Source organism: Chaetomium tenue, assembly GCF_020726465.1.
Source record: "Chaetomium tenue strain MPI-SDFR-AT-0079 chromosome Unknown F5144scaffold_4, whole genome shotgun sequence".
Lineage (NCBI taxonomy): Eukaryota > Fungi > Ascomycota > Sordariomycetes > Sordariales > Chaetomiaceae > Chaetomium > Chaetomium tenue.
The window spans coordinates 2,428,335-2,454,924 of record NW_027117332.1 but is presented as its reverse complement, the minus strand read 5'-3'; the positions used below and the strand labels follow the sequence as shown (position 1 = coordinate 2,454,924).

The 26,590-nt window shown below is 56.0% G+C and overlaps 13 protein-coding genes across 13 annotated transcripts; 8 read left to right on the top strand and 5 right to left on the bottom strand.

Annotated features, from left to right (window-relative positions):
* Nucleotides 1–362: 362 nt before the first annotated feature.
* F5144DRAFT_612584 (uncharacterized protein) lies at nt 363–1,685 on the bottom strand (the record flags this gene model as incomplete). Its single annotated transcript, XM_066791722.1, has 2 exons — nt 363–797; nt 846–1,685. The coding sequence occupies 2 exons, from the start codon at nt 1,683–1,685 to the stop codon at nt 450–452; spliced, it is 1,188 nt and encodes a 395-aa protein (XP_066643193.1). The 3' UTR covers nt 363–449.
* A 624-nt stretch (nt 1,686–2,309) lies between these two features.
* Nucleotides 2,310–3,409, top strand: F5144DRAFT_629967 (uncharacterized protein). Its single transcript, XM_066792402.1, has 4 exons — nt 2,310–2,365; nt 2,429–2,544; nt 2,630–2,918; nt 3,025–3,409. Exons 1-4 carry the CDS (start codon nt 2,338–2,340, stop codon nt 3,270–3,272), a joined length of 681 nt encoding a protein of 226 aa, XP_066643192.1. The 5' UTR covers nt 2,310–2,337; the 3' UTR covers nt 3,273–3,409.
* Nucleotides 3,410–7,120, bottom strand: F5144DRAFT_533261 (adaptin N terminal region-domain-containing protein). The gene is made up of 3 exons (XM_066786986.1): nt 6,479–7,120; nt 3,996–6,421; nt 3,410–3,928 (listed from the first exon to the last, which is right to left on the bottom strand). Exons 1-3 carry the CDS (start codon nt 6,781–6,783, stop codon nt 3,777–3,779), a joined length of 2,883 nt encoding a protein of 960 aa, XP_066643191.1. The 5' UTR covers nt 6,784–7,120; the 3' UTR covers nt 3,410–3,776.
* A 256-nt stretch (nt 7,121–7,376) lies between these two features.
* F5144DRAFT_602800 (Mago nashi protein) lies at nt 7,377–8,149 on the top strand (the record flags this gene model as incomplete). Its single annotated transcript, XM_066791235.1, has 6 exons — nt 7,377–7,414; nt 7,477–7,514; nt 7,580–7,675; nt 7,743–7,806; nt 7,860–7,947; nt 8,009–8,149. The coding sequence occupies 6 exons, from the start codon at nt 7,377–7,379 to the stop codon at nt 8,147–8,149; spliced, it is 465 nt and encodes a 154-aa protein (XP_066643190.1).
* A 1,471-nt stretch (nt 8,150–9,620) lies between these two features.
* F5144DRAFT_592899 (vacuolar import and degradation protein-domain-containing protein) lies at nt 9,621–10,584 on the top strand (the record flags this gene model as incomplete). The annotated part of the gene is made up of 2 exons (XM_066790404.1): nt 9,621–10,155; nt 10,220–10,584. 2 exons carry the CDS (start codon nt 9,621–9,623, stop codon nt 10,582–10,584), a joined length of 900 nt encoding a protein of 299 aa, XP_066643189.1.
* A 380-nt stretch (nt 10,585–10,964) lies between these two features.
* F5144DRAFT_592898 (S-adenosyl-L-methionine-dependent methyltransferase) lies at nt 10,965–12,582 on the bottom strand (the record flags this gene model as incomplete). The annotated part of the gene is made up of 4 exons (XM_066790403.1): nt 10,965–11,143; nt 11,200–11,405; nt 11,469–12,346; nt 12,469–12,582. The coding sequence occupies 4 exons, from the start codon at nt 12,580–12,582 to the stop codon at nt 10,965–10,967; spliced, it is 1,377 nt and encodes a 458-aa protein (XP_066643188.1).
* A 328-nt stretch (nt 12,583–12,910) lies between these two features.
* On the top strand, nt 12,911–14,796 carry F5144DRAFT_239535 (ribonuclease P 40kDa subunit-domain-containing protein). The gene is made up of 5 exons (XM_066783340.1): nt 12,911–13,137; nt 13,240–13,384; nt 13,433–13,597; nt 13,649–13,774; nt 13,824–14,796. Exons 1-5 carry the CDS (start codon nt 12,994–12,996, stop codon nt 14,309–14,311), a joined length of 1,068 nt encoding a protein of 355 aa, XP_066643187.1. The 5' UTR covers nt 12,911–12,993; the 3' UTR covers nt 14,312–14,796.
* On the bottom strand, nt 14,107–15,137 carry F5144DRAFT_239531 (uncharacterized protein). The gene has a single exon (XM_066783339.1). The coding sequence runs from the start codon at nt 14,992–14,994 to the stop codon at nt 14,338–14,340; it is 657 nt and encodes a 218-aa protein (XP_066643186.1). The 5' UTR covers nt 14,995–15,137; the 3' UTR covers nt 14,107–14,337.
* An 829-nt stretch (nt 15,138–15,966) lies between these two features.
* On the top strand, nt 15,967–18,489 carry F5144DRAFT_592895 (RNA ligase-domain-containing protein; the record flags this gene model as incomplete). The annotated part of the gene is made up of 2 exons (XM_066790402.1): nt 15,967–18,222; nt 18,304–18,489. The coding sequence occupies 2 exons, from the start codon at nt 15,967–15,969 to the stop codon at nt 18,487–18,489; spliced, it is 2,442 nt and encodes an 813-aa protein (XP_066643185.1).
* Nucleotides 18,490–18,707: 218 nt separating this feature from the next.
* Nucleotides 18,708–20,601, bottom strand: F5144DRAFT_239593 (glycosyl transferase). The gene is made up of 2 exons (XM_066783341.1): nt 19,979–20,601; nt 18,708–19,925 (listed from the first exon to the last, which is right to left on the bottom strand). Exons 1-2 carry the CDS (start codon nt 20,297–20,299, stop codon nt 18,951–18,953), a joined length of 1,296 nt encoding a protein of 431 aa, XP_066643184.1. The 5' UTR covers nt 20,300–20,601; the 3' UTR covers nt 18,708–18,950.
* Nucleotides 20,602–20,605: 4 nt separating this feature from the next.
* Nucleotides 20,606–22,016, top strand: F5144DRAFT_572929 (mitochondrial 54S ribosomal protein uL10m). Its single transcript, XM_066788934.1, has one exon. The coding sequence runs from the start codon at nt 20,674–20,676 to the stop codon at nt 21,859–21,861; it is 1,188 nt and encodes a 395-aa protein (XP_066643183.1). The 5' UTR covers nt 20,606–20,673; the 3' UTR covers nt 21,862–22,016.
* A 98-nt stretch (nt 22,017–22,114) lies between these two features.
* Nucleotides 22,115–23,789, top strand: F5144DRAFT_612577 (uncharacterized protein). The gene is made up of 3 exons (XM_066791721.1): nt 22,115–23,122; nt 23,208–23,369; nt 23,425–23,789. Exons 1-3 carry the CDS (start codon nt 22,611–22,613, stop codon nt 23,477–23,479), a joined length of 729 nt encoding a protein of 242 aa, XP_066643182.1. The 5' UTR covers nt 22,115–22,610; the 3' UTR covers nt 23,480–23,789.
* A 340-nt stretch (nt 23,790–24,129) lies between these two features.
* F5144DRAFT_649433 (26S proteasome regulatory subunit-like protein) lies at nt 24,130–25,896 on the top strand (the record flags this gene model as incomplete). The annotated part of the gene is made up of 4 exons (XM_066792966.1): nt 24,130–24,455; nt 24,512–24,927; nt 24,983–25,617; nt 25,676–25,896. The coding sequence occupies 4 exons, from the start codon at nt 24,130–24,132 to the stop codon at nt 25,694–25,696; spliced, it is 1,398 nt and encodes a 465-aa protein (XP_066643181.1). The 3' UTR covers nt 25,697–25,896.
* Nucleotides 25,897–26,590: the final 694 nt, after the last annotated feature.

Here is a 26,590-nt window from a genome sequence, read left to right as displayed (position 1 = left end):
GCCACAGAAGCTCGGCATACGGGGATCCACGGAATGGGGAAAGGCCAATGTGGGAAATGCCTGGCTGATGGACGGAATGTGTTTGTACTACCTGGTTATGTACAAACGGTACTATGTAGTAGTTAGTTGGTTTGACGTTGGGGGCTAGAAGGAGGCTCTAATTGTCCAACATCATTGGCAGTGCGGATTTGATACTTGGTTACAGTGCGACATGCTACAAAACGAAACTTAACAAACTCAGATCACGGCGTCAAACTGCTCAAGCAAGAAGGTGATGTGATACTACGTCATGCCACATATGTCACCTGTGCAAACACGAGACTCAGACTCATGCGCAGACTTTGCTAACTCCAGGTTGTCTCCTATTCTCAACGCCTCGTGCTGCCCCTACGCATGGTGCGTGAAGAGCGATTTTAGTCTCCAACTATTTCTTTTACCGCCCTTAGAAATCAAGTTGCCAGAAAGGCCAAGGCCGCAAGGACCATAGCATCTGTTCCTGTCTTCAAAGTAAGATCAACCTCGGGCGCAAAATAAGGGGAGTGATTTGTCGGCAGTGGCTCCTCGGCATCCATGGGAGTGCCACCAAAATTCCAATAGGCGTATGGAACGTTGTGGGCAGCGCCGAAGACGGAAAAGTCCTCAGTAGAGCGCACAAGCGCCATGTCAGCCATGTTGGACGTAAAGTAATCCCGGAAAATTCGGTCGATGGGTTTGACGATGCACTCATGGTTGCTGGTTAGCGGCGCGCGAACGCTGTGGTTGATTTCGGGATCTCGTGGGACACCAGCCGCACGGCACTGGTCCAGAACTAGTTTTGTGATGAGATCAAGCACACGCTGACATACATCTGGCTTGATCGTCTTGATGTCGAGAAGGATGTCGGCATAGGCGACATAGTCATTTCCGGGCACTCCAGCGTGAAACCCCCAACAGGCCACGGTGGCATCCTCGTCCTGCCCGACCTCCTTCGTCACGGCATCCTGAAGCCCTGACACGATGCGTGTTCCAAGCAGAATCGGGTCGACGCAAAACTGCGGGTTGATGCTGCCTTCGCAAGGACCGCCAATGACCCTGATACGTATTGTGTCGGCGGCGACGAGTACCGGGCCGGATCGTATCGCTACCGTGCCGGCGCGTGTCGGCACCAAATGCTGGCCTAGCATGATATCCGGCACGGGAACCAAGTCGTAGAAGCCGTCGTCCAGCATGGCCTTCGCCCCGGACAATTCCTCCTCCTCAGGTTGGAAAACCACCAACAGCGTACCTTTCCACCGGTGGGCGGCAGCTTTGAGCAGATCGGCAGCGGCTAACAAGGCAGCCATGTTCATGTCGTGGCCACAGGCATGCATGGTGGGACGTTCGTTTCCGTATCGATCCACCATCCGCCGCTCACTGCGGTAGGGAACGGTTGTCTGCTCCAGGATGGGTAATGCATCGAGCTCGGCCCCCATCAAGATGGTCTTTCCCTCACCATTCTGAAATACACCCACAACGCCGTGGCCGCCGATGCCAGAATGGACTGTGAAACCAAGACGGGTCAGATGTGCGGCCACTTTCTCAGCCGTTTCTTTCTCCATCGCCGCAACTTCAGGATGCTGGTGTACATCACGATAGAAGTCGGCATATTGTGTGAGGTTCGGTCGGTGGGTTTCTACCAAATCCCGGAGATGGGCGCTGCCCGGCATGTCGGTCGTCATATTGTTGAAGGTGCTGGAGAGGAGCATGTGCTTGCTGGAAAGAACTATGGCGGCTTGTATGACTTGGCAGGAATGAACTGATGCCACCTTCTAGTCTTTGGTGGCTGTTTTGAAATTAGGGTTTAGGTTGCGCAAATGCGGGAAGTCGGGCTTGTAATTCTGGGCAAGGTTTTGGTTGCGAATCTCCGACTGCAGGACAATAAGGTCGAGTTCTCTTAACCTCGACAGTGGAGGGCTGAGCGGCAGGGGATTTGACTAGAGCCCAGGGTGCCAGCAAGGTGTTGATGGGTTTCCACTTTATAAATGGTGATACTATTTTGGCATGGTTATATGACATGGCGCAGAGAAACCTGTTCCAAGCCTTTCTCCTGGGAAAGGTTGGCAGAGTAAAAGTAAGTATTGAAATGGGCGCATCGACAACACACAAAGAAGCGAGCCCCGTTGGTGTGATGCAATTGTGCGTTGTGTTGTTGGGCCAGCAAACTCGGAGGAAAGGGCCAGGCGCAAACGGAAGCGGTGACCCCCTAAGAATGAAAACATTTCTCATTAGGTACCTGGCTGTTACCTTCCCGCACCCCTTTTCCCAACGTAACCTCAACTGCACTTCGAAGCCGTGTATGCAGCGTGCCCAAAAGTCAGAATGACACGAAAGAGCGTTCTTATTATTGGTTGGTATCACGCAAGTCCCGAATCATAAGGACCTACTTCACTAACCGAATCTGTATCATTAGGAGCGAATCGTGCGGTCGGCTTCAACCTCGTCAAGGCCTTCATCGCAGACTCCTGGGAGGTAACCGGCACAGTTCCCCCGCAAGCTCGGGTAGACAAGGATCCCGCTCTCGCCGAGGTAGGAGGCCGCAAACTCGGATCACCAGGTTCGGCACTGGAGTTCTCACCTTCATAGACTAACCAACATCCCCGTCTTCCTCAAGCTCGAGAAAACAGGTATCAAGATCCTCGAGCTCGACTACCTCAATGAAGGGACCATAGAACGAGCGGCCATTGCATACGGGAACAGACCTTTGGACATACTCGTCAACCTCGGCGGTCCCCCGCCCAAGCCGAAACACTGGTATGAGCAGACGGCCGATCTGATGGCTGAGCAATTCGGAGTCATGACGGTAGGGCCAATTATAACGGCGAAGCACTTTCTATTGCAGCTGGAGCGTGCAGCTGACGCCAAAATTGTGAACGTCTCCTCGAGCTTTGGTTCTATTGCTGGTCAGTTAACCTCCACCCCCCCCCCCCCCCCCCCCTTCCGACCAGCGGACCCCCCTGATTCTGTCATCGCCGCCCAAACGCCACTAACACACACGCCAATCTACAGCAAACACATTTGGCTTCTTTCTCGCCTACCGAGCAGCCAAAGCGGCTCTCCACCAGAGTGTGTTGACCATGGCTCGTGAGTGGGAGGCCGAGGGCCGCAAGGTCACCACGGTCTGCGTGGACCCCGGCTTCCTCGCGGCACATTCGAGAAGCTGGGACGGCGGGGGTGATATGAACGCCTGCATCGCCTGCTTGATGAGGATTTTCGAGCGGATCACGCCGAAGGATAATGGCGCTTTTTTGCTGTAGGATGGCACCAGGCTCCCCTTTTAGTCTGCTCAAAATGGGAGTTGCAGGGGAGGGGTTGGCATCTTCTATACGACCAACGGCGGTCTGTTTATCTTCCATGGGCTGAACTGGATGACAGTCAATACTCACAGTTTAGTATTTGCGCGTGGTCCAAACATAAAGGTGAATTCACAGGCTGTATAGTAGTTGTCTAAACACCATCAACCCCGCTGTCCCCCCATCGCCCTTTTCGCAACCTGCTCTTTTCGGGCCCCAACTTCCTTGCTCTTCCAACCAAAACTCCATACACACCTTCCACCCCTCCGAGCCCAACAACACGGTATCCCGCCGAAGTACGCCAGGGAAATGGCGACGTTAACTAAGTTTGCGACCGCGGCGCTTCCGAGCATCATCACGACGCCGGGGACGGCGCAGCGACGTTCGCTTCACAAGGCTACCGCCACCTCCTACTGGGCTGTTGCTGTTGTTGTCATTGCCGTCAAAACACTTGCTCGCGCGCCCTCTTCAAGCAGCAACCGAGCCGATCTTGTTCAGCCCCTTGAGCGACCCCAGGCTCAGCGCTAGCCCCTGAGACCTGCTACGTATCCTCAGGAACCCGGTGATCGGGCCGTCATCACCCTCCTTCTCGATGCTCAAATTGGCTAGGGCGTCCTCGCCTGTTGACATCGTTAGCTATCGCATTACTGTACGGTGTGACAATAAAGGGGGTTAAGTAAAACATACCGAATACACTCCTCGCGTACAGATTTGCGCTCAAGAACTGGCAGTCGCCCTTCAAGCTCGCGTCCGGCGTTAGGCAGTTCATATTGGTGCACGCCATGAGCTGGTCCAAGAACTCGCGCAGAGTCTTGGCTTTGCTGTTGATGTTGACCTTGTTTTCCCACTCAAACTCGGTCCACATGGTGCGGAACTCTGTCTCTGTGCAGGTCGCCGGTTGGATGTAGTCCATGATGTCGACGTGCAGGTCGTTGAGAATGACGACGTTGGTGTCGGTCGAGTGCGCGCCCTCGTAAATAACGTTACCAAAGATAACGCCCGTGTCGGTCGACGACACCTTGATGGTGCATTGCACGTTGTGGAAATCGTGCGGGCCCAAGTTTTGGCTCGTCGGCCGCTCCACCACCTTGAGGTCGCCGAGCGTGGCGAACTCGACGGTGAGATTTTGCAGGGTGTCGGTGGTCTGGTTGACTAGGAGTACGTCGAGGATGATGTCAAACTGATGGACCTTGACGTATGCCTCGGCATACACAGGATCTGAGAAGCCGGTAAGTTGCACAACCCGGCTAAGCTTGCCTGACAAGTCATCATCGGCGCTGGTATCGCCGCCCGCCGCCCGCTCCAAATCGAGTTCGATAGCGTCGGCGCCGTCGACAGCATTCTTCTTAGAGAGCTGCCGGATGGAAACCACATCATCCACCTGCACGGCAGTCTTGGCCTTCTCAAACGCCGCCTTCGCCTCGCGCTTCTTCTCCTCCACCTGCACCATGGCCCTGAAAGCCTTCCTGGTGTCCTCGAGATACACCGTCTCCAGCTCCTTGTGCTCCTTAAACTCAGCCAAAGACCGCACGCAACTCATGATTCGGTCCACGGAATCCTCGTCGATAGGCGCCTTCACGAACTGCGACTGGCCAACTCGGATGATGGAGATCATGGCCAGCATGGCTTCTGCCCGAAGAGCGTTGGTGCGACCAGCCTCGGAGGAGATCTCAGAGTGGCGAATGACCAGCTTGGTGAGCGTGGCTGCGAGGACGGTCGCGAGATAATAATCGCCGTCCAAGATGAGTTGTCGGAGAGGAGGCTTCGAAGATGCCTTCACGGCTTCCAACCTAGCGGCAGCCGCAGACTGGCTAGTGAGGGCGGTCTCGGTGGCGTATGTGCCATCAGCGAGGACCTTCCGGGAGCCGCCGGGGGTCGATTTGGCATGCCCGTTGACCTGTCCCTCGTCCTGGTTCTCCTCGTCGTTATCCATGTTGTCCAGCAACCTTTGCTCCGATGCCAGGATGGGGATCTCGCCAAGACTAGCCCTGATCCCCTTCCACGCATCCCGGATATCCTTCTCGTCGAGCGAGTACTCGCCGATAATCCACAAGATACCCCGGTAGACCTTGCCGGCACGGACTTCCCTAAGAGTGTCGACGAGTCTGTGTGCGATTGCTGGCCGCAGCGCCGGGAATTTCTCAACTACCTCCTTGACAAAGTTAATAACATCGACAGCAGAAGTGTTGTTGAAGTCGGCAATGAAGTCCATGAGGAGGTCCACCACGCTGGCAGCGACCTCGGAGAACTTCACGGCACACTGGTGGATGGAATGGATGAGAAGCTGGCGGTATTCACTGTTCTTCTCATACTCCTGGTCGACCGTCTTGGACAATTCCTTTTTGAGAAGGAGCACCACCTCCTCGACGTTCTTGCTGGAAACCATCTCTAGCGCAATCTCCAAGGCCTTTTTGCGCACATCAATATCGGGGCTCGATAGGACGCGTAGAATCTCCATGATGAGATCGTCTAGGATGCCTTCATTCTTTTGACGGAGCTGGTCAACCCGGTCGAGCACGATAAGCTTGACATTGTTGTCGGCCTCTTTGATCGCAAGTTCGATGAACTTGGCTGCGGCTGCTTTGACGGCTACAGGGTTGCTGGTGAGCGCCGTGAGCGAAGATGCCGCTTCATAGACGACTGTGGATGTGTTTGCCTCGAGAAGGTCGAAAATGAGTCGCAGGTACCGCGCCTTGTTTTGCGAGTTTTGGACGGCATCCTTCCTGATAAACTCGAGCTCAACCAGCTGCAGGAGCTCCTCTGCGTTCGGAATTCCATCAAACACCGTGCTGAGGTATGCGAGCGCCTTGTCGTGGCTAATGCTGGAGAGCGCAGCGAAACCGTTCCGCTTGCATGTGGGGTCACTCTCCCCTTCGAGGAACGTCGCGATGAGCTCAGGCGCGTCGGGGATTAACGATGGCGAGTGCTGGTGGATGGAGGCCACGGCGAATACGGCATTCTTCCGTACATAGGCATGGCGGTGCTCGAGGCACGACCGGGCAGAGGAGAGCAGAGGCTCGAGAAGCTCAGGCTCCCGGAGCTTGCAGAGGAAGCGCAACGTGTTGCCTCGAATGAACTCGTTCGGGTGTTGCAAATCGTTCCGGATGCCGTTACTACGGGGCCTAGTCAGCGCAAGGCGGCATCTTCCACGTCAAGGGAGACGCCCATACCATACTAAAATATACTCCTGCTTCAGCTTCCCCTGGGCATCGAGCTTGGGGCAGATCTCGTAGTAGAAATAGAGAAGCTTCTTTAGCGGTTTCGATTTGGAGGGCATGACGAATCGAATGATGTGCATGAGCAATTGAGGCATGGGGTCACCATTGAGCATGATGGTCAAGATGCGCTTCATGGTCTCAACCTTGGTGTCATCGGTGCCTTTTTCGAGTTGTGTCCGCAGCTCGGCCAAGGTCGGCGTGCCCTCGGTGGCACTGTCCTTGACCAAGCTGTACGCGTTGTCGAGAAACGACGTCATGGTGGGCGACGGATGGTGACAAGCCGGCGGCGGTGGTGGTTGTTGTGGTGAAGGTGGAATTCGGGGTCGTGGTACGGGGTTTGTGCGTGCAGCGGCGATGGTCGATCTCGAGACGGGAATTGGCTGAGGGGTGGATGGGCAGATGGGGCTACTCCTGAGCTCTCCAAGGGTCGCAGCACGGTTCTGCTCAGGCGAGCGGCTGTGTGAACCTGGAATGCGCAGTCGGCAGGTCGGGAGGAAGTGATTCGTGAGCCGCTGGCAGCGTGGGAGAGCGGAGCATCACCTGCTGTGTAGTGAGGGCCAAAAGGAGTCCACCCCGATACGATCGCTCAGGGCCGTCAATATCGAAGGAACAAGCAGGCGTGCATGGGAGATGTGGCATTACTGGCCTGCTGTCAGGCTGGGCTGGCAGCTGCCTAGGAGCGACAAAATCACGTGTAAATGCCAAGCCCGCAAGGGTCTAGTGGGGTTGCTGCCCCGCTGCAAGTTGCCTGCCATGCCATGGTCTCGAGCGAGCTTGGTTGTCTCAAATCGACGCGGCTGTCGCGAGGGTTCGCATTTACACCTTGTCGCAACCCACCTTCGTCGCCGCCATGTCAAACTTGAACGAGCCGTTTTACATCCGCTACTAGTATGCATTCCTTCTTTTCTGCAATTTTAATATGGAAGACTAATTCGGGGCTTTAATAACAGCTCGGGCCATCAAGGTCGCTTCGGCCACGAGTTCCTCGGTATGCTCCTGCCCGCCCCCGACACACAGATCCTTGAACTCGGCTGACCGTGTTGTGTTATTCAGAGTTCGATTTTCGAGTTGTCGGGGATGGACGTAGTGCCACTGCGCGCTACGCCAACAACTCTAACTACCGGAATGATAGTCTGATTCGGAAAGAGAGTACGGGGAACAGATTCATCCCACAACCCTCGAGCCAGCAGCCGACTGACATTGGGCTTCATCATAGTGTTTGTGAGCTCCTTGGTTGTCGACGAGATTAAGAGGATCGTGAAGGAAAGCGAGATATTGAAGTATGGTTGGCAGCCTGAGGATTTGGGGGCGCATGGCTAATGATGGTTCACAGGGAGGATGACGCAAAATGGCCGACTAAGAACAAGGACGGGAGGCAGGAGTTGGAGATTCGGGTTGGAAATGATCACATCTCTTTCGAGGTTAGTTCAGGCAGCCATGATACCCTCCCTTTTCATCTGGTTAACCACTAACTCCGAGTAGACGGCGAAGATCGGCTCGATCAACGACGTGACGGAGTCTGCGGATCCGGAAGGTCTCCGTGTCTTCTACTACCTTGTGCAAGATCTCAAGGCGTTGGTTTTCAGCCTCATTGCTCTTCACTTCAAGATTAAGCCAATCTGAGGCTACGAAGCTCTCTCAACAAACAAGGCGATGGCGTTGACAAGAGGGAAACGTTCTCGGCACTTTACAGTTCTAACAAAGCCGTCCTGAGACCGCCAACCTACTCGATTGATGATTATGGGACGGAGAGATGCCAGCCAACCATGACTGTGGACTTTTATGGCGCTGCTCTTATTATGGTGCGCACACCCTTGCGGAAGCTAAAAAGATGGGGCTATCGTGATGGAAGCAATCAGAGCCTGGACTCTCACAGAGAACACCAGGGACCGTGAACTCGGGGATGACAAAGATGGGGAAACTATTCACAAACCACGCTTCTTTCCCAGCCCGCAGTTGGCTTAACGGCCAGCGGAAAATACACCCCCTGAAGCCAATCGCTTGTTGACATCTGTGCTACCTGCAAGCTTGTGAGTGTGGCTTTGGGTGCTCGACAGGGATTGGTTGTCCAAAGTTGGATTACAATAGACACATCACAGGAACACAAGAGTTATTGTTGCCTACGTTTGACTAAAACAGTGTTTAGGAAATTGAAGCAATGAAATCCGAGGCCAGAGAGGAATAAATTGAGTTGCTTGACAAGTATCCGGGCTGTTTGGAATCGTCGACAGCCTGAAATGATGGATGCCAAGATTGACGCTGGGCTGTCACTTGGGCTCTGAATGGCCCGTCCCCGGGAACAGCCAGCACATGGCTTCCATTAAAGACCGAGTTGGTGGTTAGTTATGGGCCGATCACCCAATGGCGACATCATTGTTACTGAGCTTCAATTCTTGACCTCCCTTTCCACCCACAGATAACCAACATCCCCTTCGTGCTCACATCTGCTGGCCGATTTCCGTGATCGTTTATCCTTTATTTCTAAACCGGAACCGACTGCGCGACCGGCCCTCGGAGACACACCGCCCGCATTCTTCCCCGCGAGCCGCCCCAAGGTTCTTGGCTAAGCTCCACCACAACGGATTCACCCACGAGACCATCACCGACTACCCTCCGAGAAAGAACACTTTGGATTGCAACCCTCGAGGGCTCTTGTCCTCGTTCATTGATTATGCCCGTGGTCTAAGACGTGCCAGTCCTTATATACTTTTCTTTAGCTTACGGCCCGGATCGCGTCCACTTCCAGTTCCTCGCCACATCCATCCACTTAGGTTCTGCGCCTCCTTTCATCGCGTTGACTCGACCCACGTCTGGTTGACGATCGAGCATCAAAATCGCCCAATTATTTGTACCGCCTGACATGCCAACGCCCTCTTCCAACAGGCCCGACCCGCCGTCACCGCACTTCTATCCATTCTCGTCATGTCCCGACCCTGATGAGGAGCAGCCTTCGCAACCCGCCGCCGAGAGTAGCCCGACTTCTCCAGACCCGCAATCACCGTCAAGCTGGCGTCCTCGCTCCCCCTCTGCATATCCCATCGACCACGAGCCCCGCCCGGATACCGCCACAAGCGGTGATTCGCGGTCGGTTACGATGTCGCCGGGACCGCAGCCCGATGGCGATAGCCGTGACGTTCATATTGGCCACGTGCCAGAAAGGACGACTACGACGCGAGAGGGAGCAGCGGAGGAGAGGCAAAAGCCGACTGACGTAGATGAAGACATGCGCCTCGCGGCCGGCGAGCTTTCACATGGGGGCGCCGTCGGTGGGAGTGGTAGTGTGGCGAGCGGAAGCCAAGCGAGAACGAGAACAACGACTTGCGAACCCCCGGGCGAAACGAAATCCAGAGCAGAGCAGCTATCGCCAATCCCCGGGGCAACACACGAGGCCGATGGGTGGGGCCCTCTCGACAAGGGGCCGCGGTGGGTGGAGGACAGTGGCCTCATGGGCATGGGCCTGGAGTATTCGCACATGAGAATCACTACACCAGCGCCGTCGTTATATCTCCAACCCGGTAGCCGGTTCGTCGGAACACAGCAGTCGAAACGTCAGCGGTATGAGGTCGAGGTCGAGATCAAGCACGTGGACATGCGCGAGTCGTTTATGTGCGGGCACTTGACGATCCAAGGTATGTTTCTGTCCCTTTTCCCTGTCTTTCGAGTTGCCGTTGTTGACTGATCAATCCACGTTAGGCCTGGCTGACGACCACCCGACCCTCACCACGTACTTCGAGGGCGAGATCATCGGCAGCAAACACGGCTTCGTCACCCAACACCAGGAGTGGGGTGCAGACGGAAAAGTCGACTTCTCGCACTGGAGCAAGTTCACCGCGTTTCGGCCGTACCAAAAGCAGATGCGCAAGGGCACGCAAACGTTGATCAAGGACTTGGACCAGCGGGAAAACATATTCATGAGGTGGAAGGAACACTTCCTTGTACCCGACCACCGGATCCGGACCATCAGGAACGCGAGCTTCGAGGGATTCTACTACGTCTGCTTCAACCAAGTAAAAGGGGAGATAAGCGGCATCTACTTTCATCGGAAAAGCGAGAAGTGAGTTTCCTGACCCGTTTCCCCAATCCGAGCAAGGGTTTTATTAACCACCTCGCAGCTTTCAACAGCTGGAGCTGAAATATGTGGAAAACAGGGGGTGTTTTGGCGCCGTGGAGTTTCGATAGATATAGTTGGGTACTGGCGGATGATTTTTGGATTGCAGGGCATACACGCGCTCGGGGAGAAGGACCCCCCGTTGTTTTTGGGTTTGGGCGGATACAGCGTTGCATATTGTCTGTTGCTTAACAGCTAAGTACAAATACGGGCGGCACTGGGTAAGGGAATGTAACTAGGGTGGGATAACACAAGCAACTAAGCGGCATTGTGGGGAGCGGAAGGGGCGTGCGAATTTCATTGTATATGCTTGGGTATGGGTATGGGTATCTATGGCGCATCGTCAGCTGTTTCAGCAGCTGGTTCAAACCCGTTGAAGTACGCCTTGCGGAACGGATTCAGTTCGTCCACTGTCTTTCCAACGGGCTTCATCTCTTCCCGTGCTTGCATCGCCTCTTGGTCGACCTCCGCATCTGGAATTCGTCGATAAGTTATGAGACGCCGGGACCCTGTTCACATCTAGGTCAGGAGAGCCGATACAACAATAGAAGGAAAGGGGACATACACTTGTTAAAAACTTGTGTGCAGACCGCGACGACTTCGAGGTAAGGGTGTGTTGGGACTGGGACCTCTTGTTGCTCGTCGTTCGCAGTAGGCATCCAAAATGATAGCCGCCCATCATCGACAAGTGTTTGGGCTGAGAATTGCAAAATGTCGTCCAACATGGCAAGAAAGCCATATGGTTTCCTCGGCGGGATGAAATCGGGGTCCCTGCAAGACGTTAGATCAGTCCGTGTCCGTCCTTCCCCCTCCACCCGTGCAATGGTAACTGACTTGTACATCTCCTTCCCCTTGGGTATTATCCAGGGCGATTTCTCCGGATCGCGCACTCCCAGCACCTTTAACCCTTCCCTCACGCCGTACGGCGGGTCACAGACAATCCCATCAAACACCCTCCCCGTGACACCATCCCCATCATACTTTAACGCAGCCTTCCGGATCGGCGAGTTGGTCAGATCTGCCGCAAACATGCCCCCCAACCCATCCAGCAGACCATACTGCTGAAAATTCCCCCTCACCGTCCGCTTCTTCTCATCCCCCCTGATACTCCGGCCATCAATATCACTCCCGAACGCCACAGCCCCAAACTGCGCGCACGCGATGGGAAAACTCCCCGTCCCCACGAACGGATCATACATGATCTTCCCCGGCGCGGCCAGCGCAATATTAGCCGTCACCAACGCCAGTTCAGCGTCCATAGACGTGGTGCTAATATAGCGGCGCTTCTTCAGGTCCAGCTTCTTGGGCAGGTCGCGGGCGCCCGTGGCCAGGTAGCGGCCGAAGTAGTAGTACTTGGGGTCGGGGATGCCCAGCGGCGTCGAGTTGAACTCCCAGTCCTCGAACAGAATGAACTCCTGGTCGGGACGCCGCATCACGATGGGGCCCGCGAAGCCCAGGTAGGCGAACGAGTTGATGATGCGCACCTTGTCGTCGGACGCCCGCGACCCCTGGTACGAGTCGATGGTGAACTTGAAGGAGCAGTTCAGGTACTGCGCCCAGAGGTGTGGCGTGGACTCGTGCACGACCGCGTGCACGGCTGGAAGATCGGGACCGGACCCCCAGAGCTCGTGGATCGACATGGCGAGGATGGACCGCTGGATCAGCCGCCGTGCGGCCGCTTCGGAGGGGAGGTTGACGATGCAAAATGGGGACTGCCGCGGTGTGTTGGGTCAATATGATGCAGGGGTGTTGTTGACGATGGTCAGGGGGCGGGGTAATGGAGGGGTTACGGGATGGGGATGTTGTCGATGGCTCCTTGGTGGTGTTGACTTACATCGAGAGTGTACGAGATGACCTTCAAGTCAATGCCCTCGATCAGTGCCAGTGCTTGGATTTCAGGCAAACGGAAAGTCTCATGGGACTGGGAGAAGCGAATGAGATAGTCCATTTTGACGGTGTTCACCTCACAAGGTGCCCGTTTATTACCCGTGAGCGGTTCCAATATTGTGAGTCTAGGGTGTTTTTCTCGCTGAAAACCATCTGCTCAAAAAATATCGAGTTCGACTTTGTAAGGGTTGGAAGTGCGTTTGTCCTCCTCAGTCACGAGGCAGGTGTTTAAGTTTGCTTGAAACGAGGTTTGTGCCTGGCCTGGGATTCACAGTGGGGTGGAAATAGAGAAACAGTCCAGGGTTCCGCTCTGTTCAAGCCAATCACCTTCGGACAAACGATCAAAACACACCCCGACGTCTGCCTAAAACTGCCTGAGATTTTGTCATGCAATTCTGTGGTCCACAAAACATTGAACACAGCAACAAGCAGTCGACTGATAGACATCAGGAAGCTCTAGTTAAACAACGACATGTTGTCGTTCAATCAGCCTGCGGTTTACCAGGCCTCCAAGTGTTATGTCACTTACGGAGTAATGGGCCATCTGGACCCGAAACAACTTCCCTCGAAATCCAAACCTTGGTCAACATTTACAAGCCAAGACTTCGTCCACAGGGTGCGTGTATCTTCATCCCGGGTTGACCTTTGATGCTCCTCGATCCGTTGTGATGGTGAGGGGAAAGCAAGCGTGTGATACTCGTACTGACTCCGGCAATAGGCTGACCTAGTCATCCCACAAGAGCTTCTTGGGCTGGTTCAAGAAAACCTGCTTAAAAGCACGCCGGTTCCTGCTTTTAAAAGAGTGATATTGTCACTACATGACATTCTTTCCGGTGATTTCTTTACTCAGTACATTAAGAATGGTAAGGATTGGTGGCGTTTTAGGAAAACTGTATGCTAACTTGCAGCAGGAAAGATCTTGATGCTGTCCGAGGGCAGGATAGGAATTGATAATGTTTTCACCCTGAGAAACGGCACCCTCACTATGTATTTGGAGAGGGAAGTCTATGAGCGCGCAGGACTAGTGGGAAAACCACATGGTGTCAAAGGGAAACGGGGAACGAAGCCACGGTGGAGTAAGTTCTACAAGGGATGGATCGTCAGTTCTCTTGCTGATATGTTTTCAGTTGTCGAATTCGACCTCACAGCACCATCCATGGTTCCAGGGAAGAAGGGGTTTGACCGGTTGGTATATGCTAGCAAGAACGCCCTCGCTCAACTCATCACATGGCTGTTTTGCAACGACTCGACGAGTAAGGACCCCCGTTTGACCCTTCCCTGCTTCGCTAATTTAGATTGTAGCTCCCGATCCCGACCCTCTCTCACAGCACGACGTCACCGACTGCACCTCTAATCCTGACATCTCGGAGAGCATAAATGCTGTGATCCCAGAGCTCACTCCGGACGTAGGTTTCCTTTCTTCTACCGACAGAGAGGATTTCGAGGACTTCGCAACTAGCTTGTATGAGTGGCTATCCCTCGTCCGACTTCAAAGCCCTCGCGTCCAGGTCGGCGACCAAATCGACCCCTATCTTTCCCGGTACCAAGTCCCCGATGGCGGGAATGAGGGCAGACTCTGCAAGATAAGTTGGCAAGGCTTCCTCGCACCGTCGTGGACTCGACAGGCCTTGATCGATATCGTCACCACTCTACCGCACAAGGCCTGGTTCTCGTTCAGCACCACCACCTTCTCCAAGGGCTTGGCTGGGGATAACGCCGAGTGCACCATTCTCCGCCCACCAAATTCATCAGGGGAATACCTCATGTGGGAGGTCAAAGGTCATGAATGAGGACGGAACCATGGGATTTGCTGTCCTCAATCCTGCCTTGGCCGAACGCTCCTTTCCTCGCTGAGCCCTTCCCCGCCACCGATAGCCTCTTCGACCAGTCTTCGCAATTCTGCCTGGCCCTCGGGTGTCTGGAAATCCTCTCTTGCAGCAAGCTCCTCTATCCTCCTGCGAAATTCGGGGTCTGGTTGCTGCTCCCCCGCCGCCGCCTCGTCCATCGTGCCCATAGTCACCTGCAACCCTTCTGGAACGGGAGGCAGTTCCACTCCGGCCGATGTTGTGCCATTAGGTGCCCCGTTGGTGGTTGCCGGTCCCCCATTCAGTCCCTGGAGGTACTCGGCTACTGCAAGCCAATCGCCCTCGGCCTCAATTTTCTCCCCTGCCGTTTGTCCCTCGTCATTTTGTATCTTGGGGTCCAGCCCCAACTCTTCCACGAGCACGCGGGCGGCCCCGACCGATTCGACCACAAACAGTGCAGTCTCGCCGTCTTCGTCTTTGAGGTCGATCGGAACGTTGAACTCGCGGGCTAGGGATCGGAGGAGGCTAAGATGGTTGTAGCTGGCGGCGGCATGCACGAGGGAATAGCCATGCTCGTCTTGACCAGACGCCAAGGTGGGGTCTTCGCGGAGGAGGGCGAGCAGCGCTGCTGGGTTGTCGGCCGCAAGGAGGTAGGGGTTGGGCGCCATTTTGAGGACGCTTAAAGGATGTTAGGGCGCTTGGCCTATCTCGTAAAATAAAAGTTAGGCTAGTCGGCAACTATCACAGGATGCCCGTCTTTTCTGTTATTTTGGATGAGTCGAGATTCCTGGTGGGACAAAATTTTGGTGGGGTTCCATGACACAGTGGGGCAGTTACCCAGCAAGATACGAAGTATTTGACGGGACCTTGGGCTACCTATCATTCACTTCAGGTACCTAACTCATGGCCTAGGGAATGCCTGTTTTGCTGCTCTTAGAGACCTAACACAGACTTTTCATGGTGCCAAATCCGAGCTTCTCTCCGCACTGTACACAACGCAAGTGACGGCTATTCTGCCCCCATGGGTTCCTGTCAATTTGGGGGCTGCGCCCCCCTGTAAGTGCGGCGGCCTTGGCTTAAAAATGAGGGAGCAAGGCGTCCATGACTCCCCCGGTGAGAATCTGAGGCACAGATGGAACGTGGAGGCCATCCACGCGCCTTATTTCACTCAGCGTTCCTTTCAATTGCGGCTCTGTTTGGTTAAACCGGCCACATTCAATCCATGTGGTTTGGGATGGAATAAGTTTGGCCGTTGACTCATCAGGAAGGTCTGGCCCTGGTTCCTGGACGCGGCTGGCTGCATCGGACTCAGCCAGCTTGTTCGTGAGGTGCTTGACGGAAATGGGCAGCAGGTGCCTGTTGTAGCTACCATGTGCCAGTGCATGTTAAAAGCTCCAGCCTTCGGGACTGCCTTCAGATTCTGTTCCCAACCCAAACCAAGACAAAGATCATCTTTTTCTTTCATTCGGGGATTGGTATATCAACCATACCACCGCCCTTCATCCTCGTTTTTTTGCTCTGCTTCGCAATTCCGAAGATCGTGGTCGCGTATCCACACTAAGGCAAGCTTCACCCCTCATTCGGTCGCCGCTGCACACAACCGCCGAAGCTCCACCTCAAAACTACTACACACGAGCATCATGGACGCCTCCGTTGAAACTTCGGATACAACACTCGCTTCGAGGTACACGGCCTCGACAGACTATGCCAAGGACGCCGCGGAGTTGGAAGTTCCCTATGTTAAGCAAGATGGTCAGCACATTGCTACCATGCTCCGCGGCCTCGAGGATTCCACCAAGAAAGGCAGGGGCCGCGGCGCGAGGAAGACAAAATACGCAGTAGACTCGTCTCCGAATGGAATCACGGTCGATTCGTGGCGCCTCCAGGAGTCCGACTATAAGCTCCGAGACTTGCCGACTTACGCCCGCGGCCTGTTCACCACCAGGAATCGACACAATGTCCCTGAGATCGCTATTAGAGGCTACGACAAGTTCTTCAACACCAATGAGGTCCGCGAGACCGCATGGGAGCACATCAAGGAGCGGACCAAGGGCCCCTACGAGCTCAGCCTGAAAGAAAACGGCTGCATCATCTTTATCAGCGGCCTAGAGGATGATACATTACTTGTATGCAGCAAGCACTCCACCGGAGACCGGTCTGATGTCGTCGCCAGCCACGCCAAAGTGGGCGAGCGCCACGTTGAGCAGCAGTTGCAGCGGATTGGCAAGACCAAGCAAGATTTGGCTCGGGAGTTGAGGAAGCGAAATGCCACAGCGGTCGCCGAGCTGTGCGACGACAGCTTCGAGGAGCACATCTTGGCTTACGGGCCAGATAGATCCGGCCTGTACCTGCACGGTATCAACATCAACATCCCCGAGTTCATGACTTACCCCTCTCCGATTGTTCAGAAGTTCGCCGAAGACTGGGGCTTCATCAAGACCGGCTTGATCATGATCAATGACATCAACGAAGTGAAGGCGTTCCTCGAGGAGGTCGCCGAGACGGGGGCTCACGATGGCCGCGACGTCGAAGGTTTTGTTATCCGGTGCAAAATGACCACCAACCCCGGTGTTGCGCCTTACCGAGACTGGTTCTTCAAGTACAAGTTCGAGGAGCCGTATCTGATGTTCCGGCAATGGCGCGAGGCGACCAAGGCGCTTATCTCGGGGAAAAAGTTCAATTTGAGGAAGCACGTCAAAATCACCGAAGAGTACCTGCTATACGCCCGGCAACGCCTCGCAGCCGACCGATCCCTCGGGAAGGCCTACGCTCAAAATCATGGGATCATCAAGCTGCGCAACGACTTCTTGGCGCACAAGAACCTGAGGGGCTCTGATGCCGCCAACCTCGAAGATCTGGGTCAAGCCCCACCCGTTACTCGCGATGTCGTCCTCGTTCCGATCGCGACCATCGGTTGCGGCAAGACGACGATCGGCGTTGCGCTTACCAGCTTGTTTGGCTGGGGACACATCCAAAACGACAACATTACGGGCACTAAGCGCCCCCCGCGATTTGTAAAGGCACTTCTCGACGAGCTTGAGGACCGCGATGCTGTATTCGCTGACCGGAATAATGCCATGAGACAAGAGCGCCAGCAGCTTCTCACGGACGTCAAGATTCAGCACACGACTGCGAAACTGGTAGCCCTCAACTTTGTCCACCACGACATCGATACCATCCGCCAGATCACCCAAGAGCGGGTTCTCGCACGTGGCGATAACCACCAAACCATCCAGGCCGCCACAAACATGAACAAGGTCGTCGGCATCATGGAGGGGTTTATACAGCGGTTCGAGCCATGCAACGTGGAGAGGGATCCGGACTCTGGGTTTGACGCCGTCATCGACTTGGATCCCACCGCCGGATCGAGAGACAACCTCGAGATCGTCATCAAGGAGCTGCACCGCCAGTTCCCACTCTTCGTGAAGGAGATCCCCTCCGCGGAGGAAATGGACTTGGCAATCCAGGGGGCACTCGACGGCTACAAGCCTGACCTACGCCACAACCTTCCCAACCGCTCCCGGAATGATTTCAAGAAGGGCAACAAGCAGCAACAGCAAGCCGCCGAGAAGCCCAAGAAAAAGAAGGCCCTCGAGTACATGTCCGTCGACCTCCCCACAAAGGACGTCCTCGCGGCCCTCGAGAAAAGCTTCCCCTCCACCATACCAGCCGCCAAGTCCCGCTTCTTCAAGCAGCTCCAGGGCACCCGCCGCGTGCAGCCCAAGTTCCACGTCACGCTGATGCACCGGGCCAGCGCCAAGCAGTACCCAGAGCTCTGGGAGCGGTACACGTCCCTACACGAGTCGGAGGGCGAGATCCACCCTGACGGGCGACTAGGCGACTTGGGCGTGGAGCTGGAGCGCGTCGTGTTCGACGATCGCATCATGGCCATCGTCGTGCGCCTCGTCCCGACCGACCCGGAGGACGAAAACGTCAACGCCGAGAACCCGGCCTTGCCTGCTAAGCCCAAGTGGGAGTGCGTCAACCGCGTCGCCCACGTCACCGTCGGCACCCGCGACGACAGCGTCAAGCCTAAGGAGAGCAACGACCTGCTTTTGAGGTGGTTGGAGAAGGGCAGCGGGGAGGACACGGGCGTCGGCGAGGTGCTGGTGGAGGGGAAGCCGCTCGTCAAGGGTGTCGTTAGGGGTGTGTTGTCCAAATAGAATGGAGACGAGCACGTCCCGCCACCGAGTCCGACTGTGAAGCGCAGTAAGACTCGGGATAAAGTGAGTAAACCCTGCGATGAGCTGGACAAACTCCGTGAGAAGCGGGACAAGCTCAGGGAGAAGCGGAGACGCCATCGGATGAGGCAGAGGGCGCGGAGATTAGCGATGATAGTAGTGTGAGTGAAAGATGGCAGGTTGATGTTTGGAGGCGTCTGACAAAGGTTCATCTCTACTTCAGTGCTTAGATGAGAATAATCTTAGCTCTCTACTCTCATATCTCGCCGAGAAAAATGGTCCCATTGCGGGTAGGTAGATCAAAAATGATTTGTAGGAACTTTTGATGTGTTCACGATTCTTCTGTGAGTGTGATCCAATGTCTCCCTATTTCCATCGTAGGCTCCATCAGAAAAAAAACAACCTGTAGCCAAACCCATCTATCAACTACCTACCCAATGCAATCAAGCACTGAAGCTGTTCGTGACCTCAACGAACTTGGCCCACTGCCTCGCAGCCTCGCCACTCTTAATGGCCCACCGCGCGCGGCGCACGCCCTCCTTCCACCGCCCGCCTCCGGGGCCCCGCTCCGTGATGACGGCGCCGTCGTCCGCGTGGCCCAGGTCGCTTGTGTCAGCCTCGCAGATGCCCGACACCACGAACAGCGCCGCAGCATTGATCAACACAAAGTGCAGGATGGGGTCGTCGTCGGGCACCTGGCCGTCCAGGATCCGGCGCAGGATCCCCGCGTTCTCGTGCGGCTCCTTGCCCGGCGACACCGCCGACAGCGGGTGCGCCGGCAGGCCGAAGTCGCGCGGGTGCAGCCGGAAGTGCTCCGTGACGGTCTCCTCGCCGCCAGAGGTGGCCTCATCATCATCATTGGCGGGGCGGATCCGCCAGCACAGCGTGTCGCCCGCGCAGCTGATCTCGTCCAGCTCCTCGTCGCCGCACACCACCATGGCCTTGCGCGCGCCGCCGAGGCGCAGCGCGTGCGCGAACACAGGGCCGATGTCCTTGCGCGCCACGCCGATCACGCGCGCCTCGAGGAGGGGGTCGCCGGCGGCGGCGGCGACGGCTTGCTGGGTTGGGTCGCGCAGGTCGGTGGGGTTGGCTAGCGGGCCGACGAGGTTAAAGATGGTGCGCCATGGCAGCTGCTTGCGGATGGGCGCGACGTGCCGCATGCCCGGGTGGAAGACGGGGGCGAACAGGAAGCCGTAGTTGGTGTTGCTGTAGAGCTCGGTGATGGTGTCGGGGCGGATGCGGTCTATTTGGGGCGCCTGCGGCTGCATGCAGTTGAGGAGGTCTGCGGAGCCCGATTTCGAGGTCGATGCCCTGTTGCCGTGCTTGGCGATGAGGAGGAGGCTGGAAGCGATGATGGAGGCCGTCGTGCTGATGTTGAAGGTGTTGTGGGAGTCGCCTCCTGTGCCGACGATGTCGACCTGGCAGAGGGTCAATGGAGGGGAACGGTAGGAAATTGACAATGGGAACTTACCAGCCCACCCTCATATTGTCCTTCTTTCCTCCGCCTTGCGTCAATGGCCGCCCGAAGAAGGGGTTGGTCAATCTTCGCGGCAGACTTGAGCATGCATTCTGCTGTCTTGGCCAATACCTCAGCCTGGCGATCCAAACCCGTGAAGTGTAAGCACATCAGCAAAGCACCAGCTTGAACTTCCGAGACCTGGTTCGTGAAGAAATGCGAGATGGCTTCGGCAATTTCTCCTGGCGAGACTGGGTCTGGGTGCCCCAAAGGCCAAAGCCTCGCAAGCAATGGCTTGAGGTTGACGAGGGGCTGGTCTTCAGTTGGCGGCGCCATGGTTTAGAACTTTGGTTGGGCACTTTGGGTGGACAATGGGTTCGTTGTTGGCTGCGGTTTGAGGATTCATTCAATGATGGATGGTCCTAACGCCTTATGTGACCTCCGAATACCAATGGTACCGAAGCAGTCGCCAGAAATAGCGAGCGGGAGGGTGGGATGGAGGTTGACTCATTTTCAACGCGAGGACCAGAAGCCCTTTGAACCTGCAGCTTCAGCTCACAAAAAGCACCCCGCGATGACCGGAGGTCTGGCGGGGGTCGCAGGGATCCTGCCGTTGGTTTCAGTACCTAACATACCCCATACATTGTACACAGTAATACGGCAGAACTAGGGCGGTGAAACTAGCGTAAGATTTTGGTTCCCGCTCGGTCATGACCCCTGCAGGTGCTGCGATTGGCGACGCCAAAATTTCGGATCTCGAAGTCCGTGAATATCGAAGGGAATCGAGCGGATTAGCTGTCGTTGGGATCAGGTTGGTACACTCCACCGATCCAATCCACAAAATGCCCCCGAGAATAAGATGCGCCATCCCTCGTGGCCTGGGTTCCGCCGTTAACTCGTCGAGAATCTCGAACCGACCCCTCGTTCTCCGCCTTCCCTCATCATTTACACCATCCGCGGCAACGACAAGACAGTATGCCACGGCTACCGCAGCGCCCACCTCCGGCTTCAGAATACCAGATGACTACGTTCCTCCCACCAAACCACCTACCGCACGCCCGTCCGACACGCGAAAGTCCCAGCTCCTCCGTACCTACACCTCTCTGCTCCGCTCAACACCCATAACCTTGATTTTCCAACACAACAACCTCACGGCGGTGGAATGGGCTGCGGTCAGGCGAGAGCTGAGGCTCGCCCTTAATAGCGTTTCTACTGAGGGATCAGAATCTGCGGATATCGCGTCGAAAGCTCAATTACAAGTGATCCGGACCCGCATCTTCGACGTTGCCCTCAAGATCGTTGAGTTCCACGACCCCTCCAAGGTTACTCCTACAACAGTGTCCTCTATTTCCGGCAAGAGGGTCAAAGTGGTGTATAACCACGACCTGTCCAAGGCGGCCTATAAGGCTTCCAAGAGCGCCACGAAGGGTGACGAGCCATTACCCGAATCATCCGCCTATGGCCAGATTTCGCCGCTGCTTATCGGGCCGCTGGCACTTTTCACTCTGCCAGCCGTGTCGCCAGCACATCTAGCCGCTGCCCTGCGTGTACTCTCCCCGAGCCCGCCCGCATTCCCGGCGCCGAGCAAGAAGAAGAACCCCGGGTACCACGACGCCATCGCCCAGGGCGGGCTCCAGAAACTCATGCTGGTTGGTGGCCGGATTGAGGATAAGGTCTTCGATCTGGATGGCGTCAAGTGGGTTGGCGGGATTGACGGCGGTCTGGACGGCTTGCGCGCGCAGCTTGTCCACATGCTCCAGACAGCTGGTCTCGGCCTCACGACTACGTTGGAGGGTGCGAGCAAGAGCCTCTGGCTTACCATGGAGAGCCGCCGGAGTGTACTGGAAGAAGAGCAAAACGGGCCCAAGGAAGGGGAGAAGAAGGAGGAGGCAGCATGAGCCAGGGGATGTTGAATTGGTTACAAGTGTACCTCTACACGCCGCATATAGCGTGGGGTTTGGCGAACGCCGGATTGCAGTAGATGCGATATCTAGACTTGTAAATTTACTGTATCAAATATCACCGATGGCTAATTCAGGTACACATGCCATTATTATCTTAACCATGTGAAACCAAGCCGCCGTCATAAGCGGGGAGCAATCCTCGGCGAGGAGTTGCCCCGTAAGCGAGTCCCTGCAGCTCCCTACCCCGGTAAGCGGCAAAGCGGGATCTCGTCATGCTCGACCTCGCGGCGCAGCCACCATCCAGCACCACCACCACCAACGAAACAGATCCTCGAAACAGCGCACGACGTCAGATGTCCGACACTCGGTGGCTTTGATGCACTATTCCACAATTGACCACTTGCAAGACACGGCGACAACACCTGCGGCAACCAAGCCAAACAAATCCGTCGTTATCGCACCCGATAAGCCCTAGCTTCGGCCGACCCACACGAGCGTCGCAAGCTTCCAAAGCTCCCCCGGAACCAACCACAACCGCCCCAGGGGCATCCTTCAACAGGACACCGAACGAAACAGCCGAACTCCGGCCCCCGTACCGGCCGGGTACCACCACCCACAACCAGAACGGCGCCCCCGCAGACGGGACCAACCGACCGACCCCGGCCCAGACACCCAACAACCGGCGGCCGGCAGCGGCCCCCCTCCCTCCCCACCTCGAACGACACCCAACCGACCCTCAAAACATGGACTTCGCGCCGTACCAGTCCTCGCCGCCGGAGCACGCCCGCTCGCCGACGCACAGCACGACCGCCTCACCGCGCACCTCGCTCGAGAACAACAACCCCAACCGCCGCGGCGCGTACTCCCCCGCCACCGGCCACCACTACCAGCACCGCCAAGCCGCCATCTCCCCGCCCCCCCTGCAGCACCCGCAGCCGCAGCGCGCGTGGTCGAGCGAGGGGGTTGGCCGCTACCAGAGCCCGCTGGCCGCGCCGGGGAACGCGACGTCGGCGGCGGATGTGGGGGAGGGGCATGGGAATGGGAGTGCGGGGAATGGTGGGAGTCCGTGGGGAGGCCGTGGTGGCGGGGTCGGGGATTACTTCTCGTCGCTGGGCGCGAGGGAGGGGATGGTGAGCGAGTTTGATACGAGCTTGGGCCTGCGGCTGGACTATGAGGCGTGTTTGGCGTACTTGGTGGCGCCGCCGCTGGGGGCGATTCTACTGTTGATACTGGAGCGGAAAAGTGATTATGTCAGGTATGTTCGTTCGTTCCCTTGCGAGGTTGGGTTTGCTTGCTGGCTCGTGAGGGGAGGATGCTAATGGTGGGGTTGTATTTGACAGGTTCCATGCGTGGCAGTCGAGTCTGTTGTTCACGGCTCTGTTTGTGCTGCATCTACTGTTCTCGTGGTCGACTTTCTTTAGCTGGGTCATTTTCCTGGCCGATCTGCCGCTGATTGCATGGCTGGTTTTCAACGCGTATCGAGATGCGGACACCTTGGACAGGTTGGTCTTGTCACAGAATCTCTAGGCCATGGTATGGGAGCTAACACCGCAGTAGATACGAGGTCCCTATTATTGGACGTATAGCGAGCAGGATCTTGGACGACGAGTGATGACGGCTGGGAGGATCGTTTTGTTTTCTGTTACGAACAGCGTGGCGGCGGTGGTTCCTTATTTTGTGATATCTATGTTTACGCTAATGTGTGTATCTCCATGGGGCATTGGGGATTTTGGAGTTGGCGGTTTGTTGCTAGCGTTCAGGCTTCCGGTGGAGGTTGGAGCTGTTTCTTTTTTACAGACACGAACCAGCGTGACCTGCCAGTGCATCGAATTCCGAGGGTCTCGCAGAAATGATACTCGAAAGTTATCTTTCCATCAACTGCAGGCATCTAATAGTGTAAAATGAAGTCTCGAATACCTACCTCACCAAGCATTCCACTTGAGTCTCTGTGCCGTTAGTCAGCGTGGCCAGACAGTGCAAGGGTCTGTGCTGGTTGGTTGCCCCGGCTTGTGGGTCCCGCCTGGTTACGTCGCGCGTTTGCCTGCAGCGACGCTACACTCAGCCGATTCCATTGAGCTCTATCTATCCTCCCACAACCTCCACCAACTCCCATCCCACATCTTTGTACCCAACCAACTTGTCACCCCCGGTGCCGAGAAAAACAGGCGACATCCATAATAATTCCATACCCCTCGGTTTCCGCCCTTGACCCGCACCATTTAACCTCCCGTAAACCCTGATCCACAACCCCCGCTACTCGCCATGTCCACCCTCGAAGAGCTCGACGACCTCGACCGCCGCGAGCGTGACGAGAAAGATAACAAAGATAAGAAGGATAACGACAAGGGGAATCAAGGTGGCGGCGGTGGCGGTGATGGCGACGCCGAGATGGAAGATGTCGAGCAGGAGGAGGAAGATGCCTTGGACCCAGAGATCCTGAGCCTGAGCACAGAGGATATCAAGACTCGCCGGCGCTTACTTGAGAACGATGCGAGAATCATGAAGAGCGAATACCAGCGGTTATCACACGAAAAAGCTACCATGGCCGAGAAGATCAAGGAGAACATGGAGAAGATCGCCAACAACCGGTATGCTACCCCGCGCTCCAGCCGCCTTCGCTGCGCTCGCTGACGCTTCTTTGTAGCCAACTGCCATATCTCGTCGGGAACGTCGTGGAGCTGCTCGACCTCGACCCCACCGCCGAATCGTCCGAAGAGGGTGCCAATATCGACTTGGACGCTACCCGGGTGGGCAAGTCAGCCGTCATCAAGACGTCGACTCGGCAAACCATCTTCCTGCCGCTGATCGGCCTAGTCGACCCGAACAAGCTCACGCCTGGTGATCTTATCGGCGTGAATAAGGATTCATATCTCATTCTGGACACCCTCCCAGCCGAGTACGACAGCAGAGTCAAAGCCATGGAGGTTGACGAGAAGCCAACTGAGAAGTACACCGACGTCGGCGGTCTCACCAAGCAGATCGACGAGCTCCTCGAGGCTATTGTATGGCCCATGAAGGAGGCGGACCGGTTCAAAAAGATTGGCATCAAGGCGCCAAAGGGTACGAGATGCCAATTTCCTGTGTCTAGGATGACCCGCGCTAACCCATGTCATAGGCGCTCTGATGTACGGCCCTCCCGGTACAGGAAAGACACTGCTTGCCAGGGCCTGTGCTGCGCAAACTGATGCTACTTTCCTCAAGCTTGCGGGGCCGCAGCTCGTGCAGATGTTCATCGGTGATGGTGCTAAGCTAGTCCGAGATTGTTTTGCCCTCGCCAAGGAGAAGGCACCGGCGATCATCTTCATTGACGAGCTGGACGCCGTCGGTACCAAACGTTTCGACAGCGAAAAGAGTGGTGACCGTGAGGTGCAGCGTACCATGTTGGAGTTGCTCAACCAGCTCGACGGTTTCGCTTCGGACGACCGGATCAAGGTCATCGCTGCGACAAACCGAGTGGACGTATTGGACCCCGCCCTGCTCCGATCTGGGCGTTTGGACCGCAAGATCGAGTTCCCGCTCCCCAACGAGGAGGCTCGTGCTCAGATTCTCAAGATTCATTCACGCAAGATGAAGGTGGATGAAGCGGTCAACTGGGATGAGTTGGCTCGCAGCACGGATGAGTTTGGTGGCGCCATGCTCAAGGCTGTGTGTGTGGAGGCTGGCATGATCGCCCTGCGCTTGGGCAAGAACAAGATCGGGCACGAGCACTACGTCGATGCCATTGCCGAAGTACAGGCCAAGAAGAAGGATGTGAGTAGACCCCTTGCCGAGCAGATGTATGATTTAACGATACTGACTATTCATCTAGACGGTCAACTTCTATGCTTAAGCTTCTTGGTGCTTATCAAGCCTCCACCGCACTCGACAGCGACGTATTTGAGGGGGTTCATTGAGGCTGGTATGCTAGGTCCATAGAATACCCGTTTGTGTAAATGACGGGGCATTAGCGGCTGCCGTCTGTTCCATAACCCCACGATGACTCGTTCTATGTGCTTAAACATCACCTTGCCTCCATGTCCATGCACCACTCTACCATCAACACGAGCAGTCGGGACTCTTCTGTTACGTTCCCCATGTGCTGTTAACGACACCCCCGCCACACTCGCGAAAGCCCAAATTAATGGCGCTGCCATCAATACCCGACATTCTCGTAGCCTCTCGCATGCTACCATCCGCAAGGCTATTTCTCGTGTCTAGCCGACAGCACAGCCACAGCCCTACCACCTCACTAGCGGCAACAAGCCAAGGACCGCAACCCGGAAGCTCGGAGTTGCTCTAAATCACGCATGTTTGCCCGGCCAAGGGAGGCGCAATCGTATCTAGACATGCAAGGGCTCAAACTGTCGTCGGTATGCGTCTTCTGTTCCCCTGGTTCGTAAACCCGACGTATCATAGTGCACATAGCAGCACGCCAATATGGGCGATGTAGCCTCGTTCCTGGGGCGGCACAAGCGGGCGGTCGAGTGCGCGTTAGTGTTGGTTTGTTGGCGAGGTGGTCGACTCCTGTCGAGGGGTCATTTGTTTCTGGACTAACCTCTTCGTCACCCGCCTGCCCCGGTTAGCCCATTGGAGGGTTCGCCCACGTGTGATAGAACAGACTTGAGGGTAGGTGGTCGCAATATGAATTCGGCTGGTCCGAGTACCTCTGAATCATGGACAGATAGTTACATTTCCTGGATACGGGCTTGCCAACGGGATCGCGTGTTGGCATCAGGTTTCTTGG